At 40.7% G+C, this 16,956-nt stretch overlaps 1 protein-coding gene across 1 annotated transcript in view; it reads right to left on the reverse strand.

Annotated features, from left to right (window-relative positions):
• Positions 1–16,956, reverse strand: part of ST6GALNAC3 (ST6 N-acetylgalactosaminide alpha-2,6-sialyltransferase 3) — a 400,079-nt gene that overhangs the window by 289,749 nt on the left and 93,374 nt on the right. The window contains exon 2 of the mRNA XM_047085699.1: positions 11,659–11,853. Coding sequence (XP_046941655.1) covers positions 11,659–11,853 — 195 coding nt within the window. The remainder of the gene's footprint in view (positions 1–11,658; positions 11,854–16,956) is intronic.

Genomic DNA, 16,956 nt, shown 5'->3' on the forward strand with positions numbered 1-16,956 from the left:
CTCTTCGACAAAAAGTATTTTGTCTTTATAATTCCAGAGCCTAGCACAGTGCCCAGCATGTAGTGCATTCAGCAAGTGTGACCCAATGACCTTTCTAGCTTGATGAACTGACAGACCCTCTATGAAACCATGTAATGAAATCTTCTGACCAGTACACTCTCAGCCTCTGCCTTTGCCCTCACAGGACAACTAAAGTCGCTGGCACAGAATCACCAATTTGGGGCCTTGCAAAATTAATGAAATCAGTAAAATAGTAGGTAGTCTGTAAGGACTGAAAGAGATAATGGCAAGTGAAGTGCTTAAGTACACAGGTCCATGATCCTTTATCCCAAATGCCTTGAACCAGGTATATTTTGGAACTGAGAATTCTTCCATGGAGGAGGACGAGAGAGCAAATGCACACTTATTATATAACGCCACAACTAGGCATAGGAAAATACGTTATAATCAACTGTGATTATTCACATTAACCAGACTGTTTCCTTGTGTTTCATAATTTTTAATGACTCCCTTGTGTCTGAGTTGTGGGAACACCCTCCAGAGGAATTTTAGTCCCCTTCGTCCGTTTATCACTAGCTAGAGATGAAATTTGGGGGTGATTTCTCATCTTGCAGCTTTCCTGGAAATGTAAGTAGTAAAATTCGAACTAGAAGACCACTAGGGTAGAGGTCTAGCATTTTGAATTTCCAGGGATAATTTTTTGTTATCCAAGGACCGAAGATATAAGTAAGTCTCCTTATCTGCTCTCTGTGCCAGTTTTCAAGTCCTAGCCTCCCCTTTCACCAGGGCAGAGCTCGCAAAGGCCCAGCTTTAGGTCTGTGTGTGGAAGGGGACGTGGGGTGGGGAGGGCTCTGACTCTCTGCTTTCCTGGACCCAGGTCTTGCCTTCTGTTCCTATAGGATAGATATTACTCAGTTGTTGATACTAATAAAACCCCAGGAAACCACACACCATCAGTGTTCTTGCTTACCTCTCTTTCCATTCTCTCTGGCAAGGACAAGCTGGGCATTAAATAAGGTATCCTATTTTATCCAGCAGGTCCTGGTGTTACAGCAAGAGAACTGTCAGCTATCTTAGTGTGTTATATTGCTAGACCAGAACTCTTAATTTCCTTTTCTTTTTAAAAAAAAATTTTAACGTTTATTTAGTATTGAGAGACAGAGAGAGACAGAGCATGAGCAGGGGAGGGGCAGAGAGAGGAGGAGACACAGAATCCGAAGCAGGCTCCAGGCTCTGGGCTGTCAGAGCAGTCAGATGTGGGGCTCGAACTCACCGCGAGATCATGACCTGAGCCGAAGTCGGACGCTTAACCGACTGAGCCACCCAGGTACCCCCAGTTGCATTTTCCTTTTAAATCAATAATCTACTGGTTAAATAGTAAAATGTTTCTATTAGCCAGATTGCTCAATTAACCAGATATGCCACTTCCCAAGCCTTGTGGGATAACATTTGACATAGGAGCTGTAGAGTTGCTTTTTAAATGAAAATTCTTTAATAAATATCTTTCTTTCTTAAGTAAGCCTTTGTAAGTCTACTCTGGAAAATGATTAGGCTGGAGAAATCGCAACTTGATGCCATCTACTTTGTGACAAATTATCTTCCAGACATTGAGTGCAATTGTCTAATTGAAATTACTTGAATGTTCTCTATTCTTAACAGCAGTGGAATAAATCTGTGGTGCTGAAATGTCAATGCCCTTTAGGTGATATTGTTCGAGGACACTTGTAACTGTGTCTATCTCATTCTCTTCCTTGTGAACCCCAATTTTAGTTTTTTTTTTAAGTGCGGTTTCTTGTGAATCCTTAGCACATGGCCTGTAACTGAGCAAGCCCTTCTTAAATATGTGGTGATTGATGAATATTCATGGTGAATACTAAGTGCCACTCAATGAGTGGTTTTGTGTTTGTCATTATGTCAGGCTATTAGCCGGAACTTGAGAAAGCTGAACGAAAACGCTTACCACTGGGGCCGTAGTTCTATCACCTATTTCAACTCTCAAATCAGGGTGCTTTTTTTTGTGGGTGCGCTGTTTGGTTTTTCTTTCCTTTTTAAAACAATTTGTTTTAAAACTTTTTTTAACGTTTATTTATTTTTGAGAGAGAGAGAGAGAGAGAGAGAGAGAGAAAGAGACAAAGCATGAGTGGTGGGGGGAGGGGCAGAGAGAAAGGGAGGCACAGAACTTGAAGCAGGCTCCAGGCTCTGAGCTGTCAGCACTGAGTCCAACACAAGGCTCGAACCCACGAGCCGTGAGATCATGACCTGAGTTGAAGTAGGATGCTTAACCGACTGAGCCACCCTGGCGCCCCTGTTTTGTGTTTCTTTGCTTGTCGCAAGTGAATTTCAACTTCTAATAGGCCCCTTTCAAGTGTGTTAACACGGCAGTTGGCAAAATGGGCATTTATCTACCTAAGGTTTGATCATGAATAAAATTCCCTACATCTTCCTGGGGAACCAATTACTACACTGAAAACTGTGATAATGGATTTTTCATCAATAACGAATGTGATTTGTAAAGTGAAAATCAATCTATTTTGACTGATGATGCCTTGTAGCAATTGGGAAGATTTCATCTGAATGATTATAATAAAACTTTATGATTTATCAGTTGAGTAAGACTAGAAATTCAGTAAGTATTCAGTCTTGTCTGGCCATTTTCTGTCTTGACGACCTTGGGAAATTGTGACCTTCATTCTCCTCCCTCAAAAGAGCAAGCTAGTTTCTGAACATATGTCCCTGAGCAGGAAGATATACAGCATTGCATCTCTGTGGACACCTGAGCTGACTGATTGACTGACATCCATGTCCCCTCGTGCACAGCCTCCCTGCGTTTTGAAGTATGGATTTGGAAAGACAGCTCCTCTCATCCTGCAGGCAACACCTTGTTTAAAGATGAGCTTCAGAATGTTTGGCTGTGGTTCTTGTAAAATAACTATAAGCTGTAACATACGTATCAGCTAGGACTCCAGTTGCAAGTGACCAAATCAGCATAGTTCAAACCAGCACACATAAAAAGGAGGGATTTTATTAGCTTATATGCCCAAACCACAGAGGAAGGCAGACTGGCTTCAAGAACCACTGGTCTCAGCACTAGAGTATTTGTTCATGCCCCTGCTTTAGCCCTGTAACTGATTCCTGCTTCTCTCAGTGTCTTAGTCTCGTTCTCTCCAGGGAACACAGCCATTGCCACCTATAGAATCACCTCTCAACAGCTCTAAAACCAAAGGAGAGAGCACAGCATTACCCAGAAAAATAATAAAATCTGGGAAGAGTTCAAAATGGCTCATCTTGGGTCATGTGTCTATCTCTTGACCAATTACTTGGTTGGCTAATCACTAGCCTGAATTTTCTGCTCACCCTTCTCATCAGAAGGGAGGGATTATGATAGAGGGTAGACAAGCCCAAGAGATACCACATACACCTAACTGGCTAATCACATATTTTAAGCATTTTACTATCTAATATAACATATATGCATATAGTCTGTGTGCTTATATTTAAGAAAGTATAAATTGTTCTGTAAGCATATGTGTGTGTGTATAGATTGCAAGCATGTAAATATATATATGTATGTGTTTTGTATATTTGTATATGTTGTTTCATGAATATGAATGTATGTATATAACGTATGTGTTACTGTTTTGCCAAGTATGGGTGTGGTTTTTCCCTTTTCAGGGATCCCATTTACATCCTAGATCATCATTAGCTAATGAAATTCATTTTCTATCTTTTATTCCCTACAATAAGTTGCATTCCAGGCAGAGTGGCCTACTTATTGTCCAGAGATGTGTCTCATTTCTTTCTCTGGAAAGTCAGAGGATCATGCAGGCCTATGGCAGTGCCTCAGGGACCTCTTGCCATGTCCGGGAACACAGAAGGAAGCATTATTAGAAGAGACCCCATATATAGTTTTCAGGACAGCAGGACCACAGTAAGAGCACTCCAAGACTGGGTAACTAGGGGTGTCTCGGTGGCTCAGTGGGTTGAGGGTCTGACTCTTGGTTTTGGCTCAGGTCATGATCTCACGGCTTCGTGGGTTCAAGTCCCACATTGGGCTCTAGACTGGCAGCACGGAACCTGCTTGGAATTCTCTCTCCCTTTTTCTCTGCCTCTCTCTCACTTGTGCTGTCTCTGTCTCTCTCACAATAAATAAACTTAAAACAAAACAAAACGAAAAGACTGGGTAACTAGCCAAGCAAAATGAGGAGGTAAGAGATTAGCAACAAGGGTAATAGAATCTGAAAGAGATAAGAAATGGATCAGTGGAGTGTGAGGTAGAGGTGATGATCCACACAGACCTTAGGAATTTACCTTGACTTTTGGTGTAGTACACTTGGCCAAATGGGAGTGGTAAGACCTGAAGGAAAATGGACAGTGTCTATTCAGAACTTTGAATCTTGCTCTTCTCCCCAACTCTGCTTTCTTTCCTCTCTCCAGCCCATCCAAATCCTTCTCCTAAACCAAGAGCACAGTTATGTCTGTCCCTCCCATTCAGCACTGGAGTATAGGTGGCCTTGAGATGCAGACATTGTTTGGGAATTGCTATTTCACAACTGGACTGAGAAACAGAATCTCTTCTCCACTCAATATACATATGCCCTCATACTTAGGAAAAAGATAAATTATCTTAAAAATGATGAATCCAATATGCACATGCCAAATAAGTAATCTTTATGGTATGTTAATTTAGTTGTTTCCTTTTCTATAACAATTTGATAGTTGAAATTTCTTTTGCTTTATGATTACACAAATGTGAATATTCAGAATTTAATTAACAATTAAATTCATCAGATTTAAACTTTTGGAACATTCATTTGCATATAATTGCTCTCAATATACTTATGTAAAATCCAAAGCCTATATTCCCAAATATAGAAAGCCTATTCATGTCAGCTTTAGTTACATGTGTACATTTATTTGAATTTGTGGAGTGTGTGCTTTTATTGCCAAGAAAGTCAGCTATGTGCCTTAATTGTTGCTATAACCACAATTCAGGAAATTCTATTGCAACATCAATATGTTATGCACATCTTTAATTAGGCTAGTGCGGCCTGTCTGTCACAGCAACTGATCCTAAGTATTCTTATTTAGTCTACTTGAGGCTTTAAAATGTTCTCATTTTTAAAAGAGGCATATTTCGGCCTCATTAAATTGTTAAGCAAATCAATATGCAGCCCTACAACTTGATCGCTATGTTCCAGAAATCCTGTTTCTCTCCACTTAGCACATCTTTAGGTACCTGAAAGAGCACTCTACCACAAATACCAGAAATCCTCTGCAGCTCTAGCATGCTATATTCTCTTATCAGACGTGAGGGAGACATCTGTCACCCCCACCAATCACCAGGAAGATCTGGCCGGGCATCCTATTGATTGCTAGAACTTGATTCTCTTATCTAGTAGTTAATGCAAATAAGTTGCAGGTTGCTTGCTCTGAGCAATGTCTTCACACCAGCTCACCCAACAAAAAAGGCAACACAATGACTAAATCCATGGTCTAGAAACTAAACAGAATCTAGCTTGAAGTTCATTTCCTTTCTCTTCCCTCAAAATCTGCCATGATTTCAAACAGGGAGAAACAATAGCTGCCTTGAAGCAAACCCTGTGGTACCTTAGGCTTTTATACCTTCTCTATCTGCCACAACTAATTAATTTAAAACAAATCATTAACATTTGCATCAAGGAGAAAGCAGAGTTCATAGGTTATTGCCAAGCATAGATAGGGATTTTTTGGAAACACTGGGTATCATATGCTTTCTAACCATGTCCAAGGTCAAATAATAATACAATAACTCTGCCATAATGCTGTAGGTGGGGTCCCCCAAAGTCAGTCTTATTAAAATGCAGAGTTGCTTTACTAACACAGTAAATGACGTGGAAGGGCAAATCTGAGCAGCTAGTGGGGCAGGAATTAAAGTGAGGTGGACGCAGGGGGAGTGTAGGGCCTACTACGACACTTAAATCTCCCTGGGTCCAAACTTCAGTTTGGCACTTCCTCATGGTTACTGTCAGATCACACGTAAGTATTGATGAGGAATTCTGGGTTCTGCAGCCAGCAAGGACTTTCAGAATTTCAGCACTCACCCTGTTTGTTGTAACTCATTTTACTTCCCTGCTTCTCAAGACTTCCCCTCCCCCAAAGATAAGAACTGCAGCCTGTACTGGGTAAGAAAGAGAAGGGCCAGGGGACAACGAAGGTGGTGGGGAGGCAATCACCAACTGCATTATTTAGACTGTCATTGTTTTGCTAGGAAGGGTATTTTAATTCTTTCAATTTAACTTCACTAGAATAGTCTTCATAGTTTTCAAAACTTGCTTTCTTATGGGTCTAGATCAGGAAAAAAATACTCCAACAATTTAACAAGTGGGCACCTGGGGAGCTCAGTCTGTTGAGCGTACAACTCTTGATTTTAGCTCCTGTCATGATCTCATGGTTCATGGGTTCGAGGGATCGAGCCCTACATGGGGCTCTGTGCTACCACTGCAGAGCCTGCTTGGGATTCTCTCTCTCCCTCACTCCCTGCAAGCCCCTCCCTCGCTTGCACACATGCTCTCTCAAAATAAATAAATAACCTTAAAAAGAAATAAAAATAAAATATAAGCAAGTCCACCAGGTTATCTTTCCTGTATTCCTTGTACTTTTACCTCTTGTACTTCCCTTGAGAATAGGTCATTTAAGAACTAGGTGAATTGATAACATTAATCCAAGCTTGAAAAGAGTATAATTTATTCTCTGTGAGGCCTTCAGGACAGGCTGTCACAGATTTCTAAGACTGCCTATACTTCTACTTGTGCCAAGCCAAAGGGACCAGAGTTCATCTTATTTTAAACATAACCAAAGAATCAGATTTTGCTCCCAAGTAATCCCGCTCTCCCCAATGTCCACTAAATCTTCAAATTCTGCCATCCCACCCCCTCATTGTTTTAGACAGTATTGGAGAGATATTCTTTCTTGTAAACATTTTCACTCATAAAACTTTTGTTTAATGGTAGCGATGTCTGGTCCAGCTAAAGCATCAGCCAATAAAGCCATCATTAACAATAATCATGTTTGCAGATGTTCTAGGTCTGGAAATTATTGCTGGCATGTCTACATGTTTAAAAATTCTTGGAAGTCTGGTGGCTTCTAGAAAGCTTGTACTTTCTTCTGAGAAAACCTCAAGGACCAAGATATTAAAAATAAACACATCATCTTGGTGACGACTTACTTAGCTAAGCCATGGCTATTGACCCTCCTCCAGATTAAAGTAGAGTGATCAGGAACATAGGAGTATGTAGCTACCTTTGAAGCAAGGTTTGAGGGTCACTATTGAAGCTGTTTGCACAGTAACATCAAGTGTACCACCCACCATTTAAGCTATGTTACTTTGGTTCTTGAAGACTTTTTCTTCCTTTATGTAATGCAAGCCTTATTTAAATGCAACCATCTCTGGGAAGGATTGCATCTGAAATCATTATTTGGTGAGGACCAGAATACAGAGCATCGGGGAGTAAGACTGAAGCCCAGACATGGGGGTGAGGGTGGGGTGGAATTGTGAGAAGGAAAGATGAAATCATGAAAAAGGAGGTAGGGAACCACAAAATTTTGTTTTCCTCCCAATGTAGCCTAAAATTGTTTGACTTTGGAGGAAAATCTGTCATTCTCTTTGGATGTTATTATATTATATTTCAACATCCATGCAAAATTTTTTGTTCATCACCTGCTCTCATGTTACAATATGGAACTTCTCTGTCTATCATGCACGTAAGTTACCCATATTATCTGTTTGTCTTTACGTAAGATGAAATTGCCTATTTCAAATATTTCTTGTTTTAGATAGTTTAATGCCCTAATGCTTCTTTTCAGTTACTTCTTGCTGTACATTAGGTGAGGTGCTCTGTGTGATTCTTGGTCAATAAATATCCTACCTGGGCTCAGAATATATTTTTAATTTTTAATATGAAATAGAAATGCATAAAAATGAAACAACATGAACACATACTTAATAAATAATTATAATGTGAACACCCACATAACTTCCAACTGGATCGAAAGACAGGATACTGTAAACATCCCAGCAACCCACACTGATCACAAACTGTCCGTCTCTCTCAGAGGTAACTGCTCTTCTCATTTCCACAATGATAATCTCCTTACCTTTTTTTTTCCTTTGTAGTTTTATCTCCTATATATGTCCCTAAGCATCATCATTTAGTTTTGCCTTTTCTTGTGATCTATAAATGGAATCACACTCTGTATTCTATTATTCTTGCATTTTTGCTCAAAATTGCTTGTGCAAGATTCACCCCTAGTGTCACACGTAGCTGCAGTTCCATCATTGCTGTTGCTGTGTGGTATTCCAGGGTATGCAGAGCGATTTTAAGCCATTGTCCTACAGAGAGACATTTCGGTTGCTACCAGGTTCTAGCTGTCATGAATAATGCTGCCCCACACGTGGTCCATGCCTCCTGGTGCCTATGCTCATGAGCGTCTCCCCTGAGTACATCAATGACTGGAAACACTGGGGCAAGGTGTGTGCAGATCTTCAACTTTACTCAAGAACAGGAAACTTTTTCCCAAAGTGGCTGTTCCAATTTATATTGCCCCTAGCAGTACATAAGAATTCCTGTTGTTCTATACCTCACCAACATCTGCTATTGTCAGATTCTTAATTTTTTTACCAATCTGGCATTTATAATAACTTAGCTAGTTGATGTTGTCATGCTTACTTTCTGCATGTCAGAACTGGCATGTAAACCCTCCACGGCTTAAAAACTCTTTCCAGTAACTATGCTTCCTCCCAAGATAGAACCTCTGCAGGAGCAAAATAAATGATGAATATCCTTTAGTAAAGTCATTATATTAAAAAACTAATACCAACAGGGGTGCCTGGGTGGCTCGGTTGGTTAAGTGTTGACTCTTGATTTTGGCTCAATCATGATTTCACGGTCATGAGATCGAGCCCCGCGTGTGGCTCTGTGCTGGGTGTGGAGGTTGCTTAAGATTTCCCTTTGCCCTCCTCTGTCTCTCAAAACTAAATAAATAAAATAAAATAAATTAAAAAAATAAAAACTATACCAACAGAATTTCAAAGGGTAGCCTGGTTGATGTGGTTAATTAAATAACTGCATCCTCAGGTCAGTTTTCCAGTAACAGTCCAAAATCCAATATATATAATATATATCTGTTTATATCTATCTATCTATCTATCTATCTATCTATCTATCTATCTATCTATATCTATATCTATATATATATATATATCTGTATATATATATATAATTTATTTTTTTTTTTTACTTATTTATTAAGAGAAAGAGTGTGTGCACATGCCCGTGCAGGAGCAGGGAAGGGACAGAGAGAGAGAGAGGGAGAGAGAGAATCTTTTTCTTTTTTTAATTTTTTTTTTAATGTTTATTTATTTTGACAGAGAGAGAGAGACAGAGAGACAGAGCATGGGCGGGGGGAGGGGCAGAGAGAGAGGGAGCCAGAATCTGAAGCAGGCTCCAGGCTCTGAGCTGTCAGCACAGAGCCTGACGTGGGGCTTGAACCCACAGACTGTGAGATCATGACCTGAGCTGAAGTCAGATGCTCAACTGACTGAACCACCCAGGCGCCCCGGGAGACAGAAGGATCCATGCTCAGGTGGAGCTCGACATGGGGTTCAATCTTACAACCTTGAGATCACGACCCCAGCTAAAATCAAAAGTTGGATGCTAAACTGAGCCACGCAGGTGCCCCGAATCCATTAATATTTGGATAAATGAAAGGGTCTTTAACATTTGGTGGGATTTCCCTCACAAGAGTAATTCATAAGACACTTTTTTCACATGTTTCATTTTCTACCTGTGATAGGCACCTGTGAAATGACCAACACAATCTAGTAGTTATAGAATATTCAATGACAGCCAAAATTGAAAGTACCAAAAGACAAGAGTGACACAAACTATTCTCTAAGAGATACATTTTTATATAGGTAATCGATTTATTAGGACACTCAACAAATTCAAGCAATGGACACTTTTTAAAAAATTGATTTAAGGGGCGCCTGGGTGGTGCAGTCGGTTAAGCGTCCGACTTCAGCCAGGTCACGATCTCGCAGTCTGTGAGTTCGAGCCCCGCGTCAGGCTCTGGGTGGATGGCTCGGAGCCTGGAGCCTGTTTCCGATTCTGTGTCTCCTTCTCTCTCTGCCCCTCCCCCGTTCATGCTCTGTCTCTCTCTGTCCCAAAAATAAATAAAAACGTTGAAAAAAAAATTGATTTAAAACCAATTAAAGGTTAAACATCAAGCAAAACTCCTAAGAATTTATATGTTATTAATGGTGCCTTTTTCTTTTTACTATCAAGGTCTAATAAAAAGCCTGTAAACCCTGCAGATACAGAAACAATTTTCAAAGAATCAAATTAGCCAGAAGCAGTGACTCAGGTATGATATTGCCTACACAAGACGACAGACCAAGCCAGCATTCAGTGTCCCTCCCCGGATGCTAAGAATAACTCTCAGGACAGTAGCAGCATTCTACACCTAAGTTTCCTCTCTAGTATTTTTTAAAAATTTTTTTTAACCTTTATTTATTTTTGAGAGAGAGAGAGAGAGAGACAGAGCATGAGCAGGGGAGGAACAGAGAGAGAAGGAGACACAGAATACAAAGCAGGCTCCAGGCTCTGAGCTGTCAGCACAGAGCCCGACGCGGGGCACAAACCCAAGAACTGCGAGATCATGACCTGGGCCGAAGTTGAACGCTTAACCCACAGAGCCACCCAGGAGCCCCTCCTCTCTAGTATTTTTACAAAATGACCTGTCGATGGGATCTGATCTAAAACTCTCCCCAGTGACACAGACATACTGATGACTTATACCCTTGTCACCAACAATCAAACAGGCTTGGATTCTGCATCTAGGAATAGTAACCTCACATTTACCGCACTCCATAGAAACAAATAGTAAAAACAATGTCATTAACCACTTCTATACACTTCACACATTTTGGGAGGTTCTTTACTTCGCTCTAAAATGCAAATTATTTACTTTGCTCTAAAATGCAAATCTTGGCTTGCAAAAGTGCTACTAGAAAAGTGTAGCATACTTTCTAGTTGTCCATATACCTCCATCCTCTCCTGTGCTACCGACTGGCTACAAAGATTTAGAGGTTCAGTGATTACAGGATTTAAATGATGTTAACCCCTTTAAATTTGGCAACTCTTTAAATCCCATTATCTCGGCAACCACGGAGAATTTTAAAATCAGCTTGGCCTTTCTAGCTCCAGGTCTAAGGATTACAGAGTTTTAAAGAATATAAATGCTTCTCTGCCGTTCTACAAAGAGCTGTCCCCAACAAGTTGACCTCCAGGAAATAAAGCCAGCCAGTTCTCCAGCTGGTAATTGCTGACCAGAGTTTTGCAATAGAAAGAGATGGATGTTAAAACACCAGGAAAACAAGTAATTGCCTCCTCAACTCCACATGAAGCTAGACAATCAGAAGATTTGATGTAGGAGGGGCAGCAGACATTAGACATGTGTATGTCACAATGTCTAAGAATGAGAAAACAGAAGATGTCAGGGACCCAAAGAAGCTTGGAGAGGCAGAGGGAGTAAGTTCAGTGATTGGAAACCATCTTGCTCCTAAAGAAAAACTGTTACCATGGATATCCACAAATCCTAGGAAACCCTCTGAGGTCTTACCTCTTGTGTTCTCACATTTATGTATCCATAGTGAGTTCGAAGGGGCCGCCTATATGTGTAGGAGAATGGTATCCATTTTGTGCCAGGCTGTCCAAAGCAGTTTAGCAGCAGTGGGAAATTCACTTCATTTACAAGGCGCACAACCAGCAGGAAGAGGAACGCTGCTATGAAGCTCACTGCAATCATAGACTTTCTCTACAAGACATTAAAAAGAAGAAGAATGAATGAATGAATGAATGATTATCAACCAAAAGTAGTCACAGAGGGAGATTCCTTTATCTCCCTCTCTTTTTCTTTCAAAGGGATAAAAGGACTGTGTCATTTAGGAGATTTCATTTGGAGACAGAATTTAATCATTTGGTGACCAGTTTGCTTTAGCCAGCCTCTGAGAACAAGCAGAGAAGCCTTCTTAGATTATCTTTCCATTCCATTCCTACCCTTCCTTACTTCCCCACATTCCTCGACAACTTCTATTCAATTTTCGAAACACAAATCAGACATTCCCAACTGTAGGAAACCCTTCCTAACTGCTGCATCCCCTCCCACCACCATCCCTTTACCCCAACCTGTCTAACCTAACAGAGTCCTGCACTCCCATACCTTGAAGGCACGTCTATGGTTGCACAGTTTTCACTGCATAATTATTTATATGACTTTTCCTCCATCTAATTGCGAGTTCCTAGAGAACCAGAATATACTGTCATACTGATCTCTGGATCCCAGGTCCATAACACACTGCCTTACATATTGTAGGCACCCACGAAACATTTGAGTGAATGAATAAATGGATTTTTCCCATCCTTGTAGACAAATTATCAGCAATTACTTTATTTCTATATCTCGCACCCGCTACAGGCAGGAAGCTGCCTGTGCTGTGAAAGGCTATGCAAAAGTTAAGACTCAAAAAGCTAACAATAAAAGTAGGAAAAAAATCCATGCGAAGCAGCTTAAGAACATCCCCCTTAATGGGTTGCCATGGAACAAGAACGAGAGCAAATGCATCTGACTGGGGTGGGGAAAGCAGAGATGTATTTGAGATTGAGCTGGATAAAATGCATGAATTTTAATCAGTAGAGATATGTGAGTGAAGCTTTCTAGGTAGAGGGAAGACAGCAAGGAGGCAAGAAAACATGGGGTGATTCATAGCTACACAGAACTTTGTCTTCCTGGGGCACAGAGGATGAGAAAAGGCTGGAAACAACAAATGATAACTTTAGGGACTGCCTACAACACCAAGCTGAGAAGTCTATCGAGGGTGGTAGGTGATAGAAAACCAAAGGAGGTTTTGTTTGTTGCTTGTTTAATTATAATTATAATTATAACTGTTATAAGTTATAATCAAATGTCACTGTTTAAAATGTTTTGAAGCAGGGAGGAACTAAAGACAGACAGCAATGAGTTAGGAGGCTATTCTGACTGGCTAGGACAAAAGTAATGAGGGATGGAAACTAGAGCAGTGGCAAGGGGAGTACAAAGGTAGAAAAAATATGAGAAACTCAACGTAGGTGGTAAGCAGAGAACATGGCTCCTGATTGGATAGAGGTGAGATGGAGAATTTTGAGTCCAGGTTACTACAAGAATACTGGTCATATTAGGAGAAACCAGAGTGGTCAGAGTAAGAAATGATTTAGAAGGGTACGAAATGATTTAAAAACCCTGGGCTTCCTAAGTCCTAGTTTTTATCCAGATGGTGGGTCACCTGAATGGAGCCATCCAGGAGTCAGGTGGAGGGTCAGGTCTAGAGCAAGAAGAAAGAGCAGGGCAGAGGGCAGATGTCAGGAACAGCCATGCCTTGAAGTCCAGGGTGAAGACACAATCAGAGATTCCTCCACAAAGCTGGGATTGGCCCTCAATTCTTCTTCAAACTTAAGGGAAGCCAAATAGCTATCCAGGAATGACCTGATGTATGTTGTCGTGTTTCCAGCTTATCACTTCTTAGTGAATAAACTTCGTTTTGCTCTTCACAGAATGTCCCAAAGTAGAAAAGAAACCCAAAGCCGCCCCTGTTCCTCCCTGGCCATGATCACAGTCTCTGCAAGGACAGGAGACTAAAGCCCCCAGAAGTCAGAGACCCCAAAGGAAGTCTTAGCTCTTGCTCAGCTCCGTAATTTGTAAAAGCCCCGTCCTTCTGTCTAGCCAGCCTAATTTTCCAATCACCTGCAAGTCCCTTGAGTTCTGCCTCCTCAAAACCCCTTATCTCACCACTAACTACCACAGCCTTACCTCATTTAACCTTCTAATCATGAAAAACTGTTTTAATTTGCTCCTCTGTGGAATCATTATGTCCACAACATTGCAATGTGTCAAGGTAACAGCTTAAATGAGGTGATGGATCTTACAAGTTTAAAGGGACATAGACCAGAACAGATGGCTAAATAAAAGCAAAGGGGCCAGTCACCCATTAAGTAAACAGGTAAGAACCTTTTTTATCGCCATCCGGTAGCTTGTTGCAAAACAGCAGTTTTCTTTGAAGGAGACCCAGATGGGATTTGTGTCTTTGTCTATTCCAAAGCCCTGCGTGGCTCTCTGGTTCTACTGGTTGCTGCACTACATTGCATGGATGGGGGTTTGGGGACAAAGGTACAGAGGGCCTTTCTGAATTCACAGATCTCGCATAGCCACACATACATAATGCATACATGAGAGGAAAATAAATCAACCATTTTGAGAGCAACTTCAAAATGGAACGAGATCACAGTTGTAAAAGCCTGCTCCCTAGTAATCCCTGTCTGCCTCCCATGTTTCACCAAAGGGAACCAAGTAATGAGCACAGAGAGGATAAGGGGAGCAAATGGAGAGTGGAAGCCAGACAGACTCCTCTGTGCTTGACCTGGAATCATATTCTGCGGTGGGCAGAGAGGTGTTCCTTTCATAGCTCAGGCTTTGCCTGGACCTGATTCTTTGCCTTCCTTTCTGTTTCAACATTCTTATTTAACATGAAAGCATTCTCATAGTGCTGATATAAAACCACCCTGAAATTTCACTAGAAAAGGTATAATTTCAAACACATCCTGTACTCCAGACAGCAAGGACAGCAGGACACAGCATTGATGTGCATCCTTCTAGCAGTCATTCCTGCCAAATCGTGACCTTGAGCTCTAGCAATTACAATAAAAACCGTGGATGAGGCTTTTTAAAGTCTACCACACCAGAAGGCAGTGAGAATGTGTGTGTGTGGTGGGGGGTAGGGGAGGGATGGGGAGTTGGGGAAGTAACAAAATACAAATGTGTATGATATATATGAATGTATTTATTCCTTCAAGTCACATGCACTCATTGGGCCCATATTCTGTGTAGATTTGGTGAGGTGCTGAAAAGGAGAAATAAAACCATAAAAGACAGACCATGCTTCAAGCTTCCAGAGAGATACACCTTAGAGCAGCTGGCAAGTAAACAGAAATGTGTAATGTCACCTATCAAATGAGGTAGTGGAGGTACACACAGGGCACTGCGCCAGCCCAGAGGAAGTGGGAAGGGTTGTGGGTGGGACAATTCAGGGAATGCTTGTTTGGGGAGGCAGTATTCAAATGGAGTCCTGAAGAATGAGGAGGAGTTAGACAAGTGGAGATGGGAAGGGCATTCCAGCAGAGGGAACAGCATAGACTAAGGCCTTAAATTGGTCAGAAATTTGCAAATCTCTTGGTAAAAAGAACACACAGACTGTACGTGGGGGAAGATGATGGTAGGGAAGCAGACAGGGTGCAAACCATAACACAAAATATAGTAAGCCAGATACACTCAGTCAGATGCAATTATCTGCCCCATCCATCTTAACATTAGGACAATGAAAGGATAAATGCATAAAAGTGCTATGCTTTATAATTCTAAATATTCTTCACATCTTATTTGAAATTGCCATCCACATTGCCTTGTTTCCAGTAACTTAAGTTTATTCCATCAGTGGCTTGTTCTAGCAATTGTTTCAAGTCCATCAACACTCAGACAAGGAGAAGACTTTTTTATATGTGTTCTAGGTCTAACAGTCTGTGTATGGAAGTGATCACTGCTGCCCTGCTGAAGTAATCAGAGCCTCTCCTAGATCCAACAGCCAGCAACTAGGTGAGAAAAAACGACAGTAAGTACTCATCAAGTTTATAATGTGTAAAACTCACTCTGACAAACTCTTCATACTGCAAAAACTGGCATTACATTTAATAGGCCATTCCTTTAAGATAAGAAGTATGAATGTTAGGGGCATCTGGCTGGCTCAATGTAGAACATGTGACTTTCAATCTCAGAGTCATGGGTTCAAGCTCTGCCTTTGGCATGGAGCCTATTTAAAAAAAAAAAAGGAAGAAGTATCAGCTTTTAAATGGCACAACAGGTGCAAAATGCAGAGCACAGTTCTGGCACACAGGGAGCACTCAAAAATGGGAGATGTTATTATGATGATGTAACTACTAACTGTCAGAGCCTTCTTGGCCGTTAGCCAGTTGGTAAGAATTGGCCAGCCCATGTGAATGCATGAAGAAAACTTGGAGATATCTTTTCCTCAAATATTCCAAGCAGCTGCACACCCTTGAACCACTCAGTGCAACTTAACCACACAAGCTCTGATAGAATGTCACTGTGCCCAAATAGATCTGATGAATTGCTTTAGGGAAAGCTCTCTCCTTCTTTGTTCCTCATTTTGGGCAAGTCTGAAGGGGCCTTTAACAGCTGAGACATTTAGAATTTAATCCCCTCTGTGCTGCAAAAATATGCATCAAAAATGTGGCATTCTAGTTGCTTGCTCTTTAGAGTTGGAATATCATTTATCAGACTTATAGCAGAAATACCTATTTCAAAATAAAATCCACAGAGAATTCATGATTTAGGGAGAAAACAATTGCCAATATTTGTACCTAGCAAATTTGCAAGCTATATTAACATTTGTATGTTTTTATTCTTTCTACCACAGAATTAGCCTTTAACCTCAAGATAAAATCTTTATCTTTTAATACAGTCAGTTGCTAGATCTTTTGTTTCTTTTTCATAAATGATAAACAATAGTATAAAGCTATATTCTTCTATTTAAATAGTATTATTTAATGACTGAAGTAGTTGTTTTCTAGGGTAAAACTGTATATATTTTTGTCCATATGCTGTCATTTATCCAATAACAAATATTTGGGTTGACTGTGTTATTTATATCAGTACTCAAACACCTCACACATTGACGAATGCCTACCCATTGCGTATTTGTGACCTTATCAAATACAAATTCTTCTACCATATAGAAATTGTGTCATGAAATTAATTCTACCTTGTGTCATTGGCCAAGCTCCAAATGTGGTTCTCCCAAAATACAATAAAGCT

Source organism: Lynx rufus, unplaced genomic scaffold (genome assembly GCF_022079265.1).
Source record: "Lynx rufus isolate CCGP_SWC_20201006 ecotype Redwood Valley unplaced genomic scaffold, mLynRuf1.p SCAF_2, whole genome shotgun sequence".
Taxonomy (NCBI): domain Eukaryota; kingdom Metazoa; phylum Chordata; class Mammalia; order Carnivora; family Felidae; genus Lynx; species Lynx rufus.